Source organism: Monosiga brevicollis, genomic scaffold (assembly GCF_000002865.3).
Source record: "Monosiga brevicollis MX1 MONBRscaffold_24 genomic scaffold, whole genome shotgun sequence".
Classification (NCBI taxonomy): domain Eukaryota; class Choanoflagellata; order Craspedida; family Salpingoecidae; genus Monosiga; species Monosiga brevicollis.
In genome coordinates this window covers 672,514-674,058 of record NW_001865061.1, presented here as the reverse complement: position 1 = coordinate 674,058, position 1,545 = coordinate 672,514, and the positions used below count along the sequence as shown (strand labels likewise).

The 1,545-nt window shown below is 56.2% G+C and overlaps 1 protein-coding gene across 1 annotated transcript in view; it reads right to left on the bottom strand.

The window, feature by feature from the left end:
* Positions 1–1,390, bottom strand: part of MONBRDRAFT_28247 (uncharacterized protein) — a gene marked incomplete at both ends in the record, with an annotated part of 4,078 nt that extends 2,688 nt beyond the window's left edge. The window contains 2 exons of the mRNA XM_001748602.1: positions 17–1,201; positions 1,307–1,390. Of these exons, the coding sequence (XP_001748654.1) occupies positions 17–1,201; positions 1,307–1,390 (1,269 nt within the window). The remainder of the gene's footprint in view (positions 1–16; positions 1,202–1,306) is intronic.
* Between the last annotated feature and the right edge of the window lie 155 nt (positions 1,391–1,545).

Below are 1,545 nucleotides of genomic sequence, written 5' to 3'. Positions count from 1 at the left end.
CGCGGCTGGCAAGCACCTGGCCCAGAAAGCTGGACGGATCGGGGGCTGGCATGGCCTCCAGCAGCAGCAAAAATTGGACCAGGCGTGTCCCAAGACTCAGGTACCTGCTGACGGTTTGCGGCTGTACTTGCCGCATGGGGCGATGCCGATACTGCCCTTCATTGTCGTCAAACAGACGCGTCACCGCAGCGGCGGCCAGGCCCTGATCCGATAGCTGCTCGTAGGCCGTCCAGAATAGCTCATGCATGCCCGACTCGAGGAGTGCCGACGGTGTGTTGTGGCCCAGTTCGACCATACGCTCTGGCTTCAGCTCGTTGATGACCAGCGTCATGCCCACGCTGTCGTAGAACGGATGCATCTGGTGAACGCCGTGCGGGCATCGCTTATCCTCAGCCTCTGAGGCCATGGCCTGGGTGCTTGAGATAAACTGCTTGAACCGCTGCTGCTCCTCGAGCTCCTCTTCGTTCTCGCTGACGTCGGCTGCCGAGGCGTCGTGGCTTTCTTCGACAATGACCTCGACACAGCGGGCTCCAGCACCGCGCAGCGGCTTTTGCAGCTTGACTCGTCGAGGCGGCTGCTTGGCCTCTGGTTCGTCGGGATGCTCAGCTACGATGTGATTCCACAGACTGCCTTTTGTCGTGAAGCATGCCTGACACAGGGGGCACCCCACACCGTCCAGAATGGGGATGCCTTCAATGGGCATACGAGGCTCAGATTCTGCCCCAAGGTCGATCGGTGGCTCCTCGGGCTGCAGCGGGCGCAGGAGTGCCATGGCTGCATCAATATCTTCTTGGCTGCACCGCACATGGTGCTTTTTGAACAGATGATGCGTCACCCTGCCTCTCAGGACATGACCGCACTGCGTGCACACTGGAGACTCAAAGACGGGGGATACAAGGCACCCAATCTCGTCCATGAAAATTCGCGCCGCGGCAATGCCGTGCTGTTCATCAAGCTTGACCACACGTTTTTTCGTGCGCGTCCGAGCAGGTTTTTGACGATTAGGAGGGCAGGCGGCAGGCGCAGCCGGTACTGAAGTCGGCATGTTCTCATGGTTGTGCCGGAGATGAGACTTGAGGGTGTTTGCGCGTTGATGGTGGTAGAGGCATCCGTCGACAGGGCAATGAAAGTACCCGTCCTCGTTTCGGTGTTGGATAATCACTTGTCCGTTTAATGTGATTCGCGTGCTTTTTTGATGGACCTATGTGCCGAACAGTGAGACGTGTCGCATTTTTTTTGTGTGTTTTTCTGTCTGTGTGTGCTTTTTTTTTGGCGACGTGATAAAGCGACCTCAGGAACAACGTACCCGAGAAACGTGTTGCTCTCGTGCCAGACGATTAGGAAATGCACGCTCGCAATGACAGCACAACACTTCTTGGTTCTGTGCCATGCTGCGTTGGTGTAAGGAGCAGAGGGTGGCGAGGACTGCAAGAGGGCAAGGCGCGGCAAGAGCAGATAGCTCAGGTTCAAAAATGAATCTTGGTGCTGTCTCAGAGGGTGAAATTTTTGTTACACTTTGGTTTTCTTTTAAATGTGGAAGGTGTA